This window comes from Plectropomus leopardus, unplaced genomic scaffold, assembly GCF_008729295.1.
Source record: "Plectropomus leopardus isolate mb unplaced genomic scaffold, YSFRI_Pleo_2.0 unplaced_scaffold7096, whole genome shotgun sequence".
In the NCBI taxonomy this organism is placed as follows: Eukaryota; Metazoa; Chordata; class Actinopteri; order Perciformes; family Serranidae; genus Plectropomus; species Plectropomus leopardus.
The window spans coordinates 1-2,081 of record NW_024678095.1 but is presented as its reverse complement, the minus strand read 5'-3'; the positions used below and the strand labels follow the sequence as shown (position 1 = coordinate 2,081).

The 2,081-nt window shown below is 41.1% G+C and overlaps 1 protein-coding gene across 1 annotated transcript; it reads right to left on the bottom strand.

Moving 5' to 3' along the window:
- Positions 1-47: 47 nt before the first annotated feature.
- Positions 48-948, bottom strand: LOC121940011 (protocadherin gamma-C3-like; the record flags this gene model as incomplete). The annotated part of the gene is made up of 1 exon (XM_042482898.1): positions 48-948. A coding segment is annotated over exon 1 (901 nt), but the record flags the coding sequence as incomplete, so codon positions are not given.
- Positions 949-2,081: the final 1,133 nt, after the last annotated feature.

The following is a 2,081-nucleotide window of genomic DNA, read 5'->3' as shown; positions in this document are numbered from 1 at the left end:
ATTTACATCAATTACTTCAATTATCACTTTACTGGAATCTGTCAAACCTCCCTGATCTTTGGCCTCGATTCTTAGTTCGTACTTTTTGTCTTTTTCATAGTCAATTAAACCAGTTGTTAAGATTATACCCGACTTTCCATCCACCGTAAATAAATCCCCGAGACCACTATTGAGATCTGAAAAATAATACGATACAATACTATGTGACCCGAAGTCTGCGTCACTAGCATTTACAGTGGTGACGTAAGTGTCTCTGGGTGCATTTTCCATCACTGTAGCTTTGTACACAGACTGATTAAAAACAGGCGCATTGTCATTAGCATCAAGAACAGTGATGTCTATATTTACTGTACCAGATCTCTGCGGAGTTCCGCCGTCCACTGCTATGAGCTTTAGAGAAAGATGAGGATTTGTCTCCCTGTCGAGGGGCTTCTGAAGCACCATCTCTGCATATTTCTTTCCATCTGCATTAGAGATTTGTTTTAGAACGAAATTCTCATTCTCGGTCAAAAAATATTCTCTTAGTCCATTAACATCCACATCTGGGTCTTCTGCACTAGTCAGTGGAAAACGAACGCCAATATTAGCTGATTCGCTGATTTCAAAATTGATGTTATTTCTTTTGAATGTCGGCGAATGATCATTTATATCTGTTATTTCAACTGTAATTTGATGCAACTCCATCGGGTTTTCTAAAATCACCTCAAAGCTGAAACTACACGGTGTCACGTCTCCGCAAAGCTGTTCCCGATCTATTCTCTCTTTCACGATTAAAATCCCTTTGTCTGTCTTCAGCTCGGTGTACTGGATGCTCTCTCCGGTCACGATACGGGCCCGACCAGAACGGAGCCGTTTCAGATCCAAACCGAGGTCCTGTGCTACATTACCGATCAGAGAGCCCTTCTTCATCTCCTCGGGGATGGAATATCGGATATGCCCTCTGACCATATGGTTGAGAGAAAAAAGGAGGAAGAGCAGCAACAAATTCTGTCCGCAGTCAAAGCGCCATTTTACGCACCGAGAGTAGTATGGTATTCCACATGCCATGACAAAGGAAAAATATACTCTGCAACGATCCAAGCACTGCAAAACTCGGAATGTAATCTAAAGGACAAATGGTGTCGACTACCCAATAATCTCTATGTATCTGAATGGAGATATCGATAAAAGCGAGTATGTTTTCCTTAAATGTCAGCCAACATACTGCACAGCATCTCCTTATCTCTCATAAAACATGGTGATAAGGGAGGGGACTGTGTGGTGATGTTTTAGAGATTGTTTGGTTGACCAACAGCGTCGCTTAGAGTCCAAAATAAGTAACTCCAGGCATCATGGAACCATATACAGGAATAATAAAAGGTTTTTTAAACTTGATTAATCGATGATAAAATAATTTTAAAAAAACTGTTAGCACAGTATTGCCAAAAAACAATAAACCTATTATACAAAATAATGTCACCCTGAGATCGACACTGTTGTTTTTATGTAATTAACGATACAAAATATGCAAAAGTGGAAATACATACAGCATTACAATGCCCGATATGCAAAGTAACCAGAACGAATAATAACCACTCTGTCATTAGTTGCGAAAGTTGTACTGAATGCGAGCAGTGAAGGGAGAATTTAAGCCTGTCACTCAGTGACTGCATATTAAGAGACTCCTGAGATCGCACATTGTAAAAGTGCATTTATTAACGAACAAGATAACAAGCCGCGTTAACTCAATATGCTGCTAAGACAAACCGATGTGTATGAGAAACACAAAAACAGCAGTATCCCTATGAAGATGCAAAAATGGGGTGCTGTCCGTGGTGCTGAAGAAAACGGTAAAACGTGCAACAGGTCAAATCAAATACAGAGCAAGAAATAACAACACAGGCACGGAGCTAGAACATTATTTAACTGACCTCGAGAGGAGAGTCTGGCTCATCCAGGATGCTCTTTTCACTCTGTAGCCGCTGCATCGTCCCTGTAGAACTGGGGTCCATTATCAGCACGTTCTGACTACCGGCTCTGCCGAACTTACAGTCACTCTTTCTGGAGTCAGTCGTCCTGCACACCTCGTAATTGTACACGTG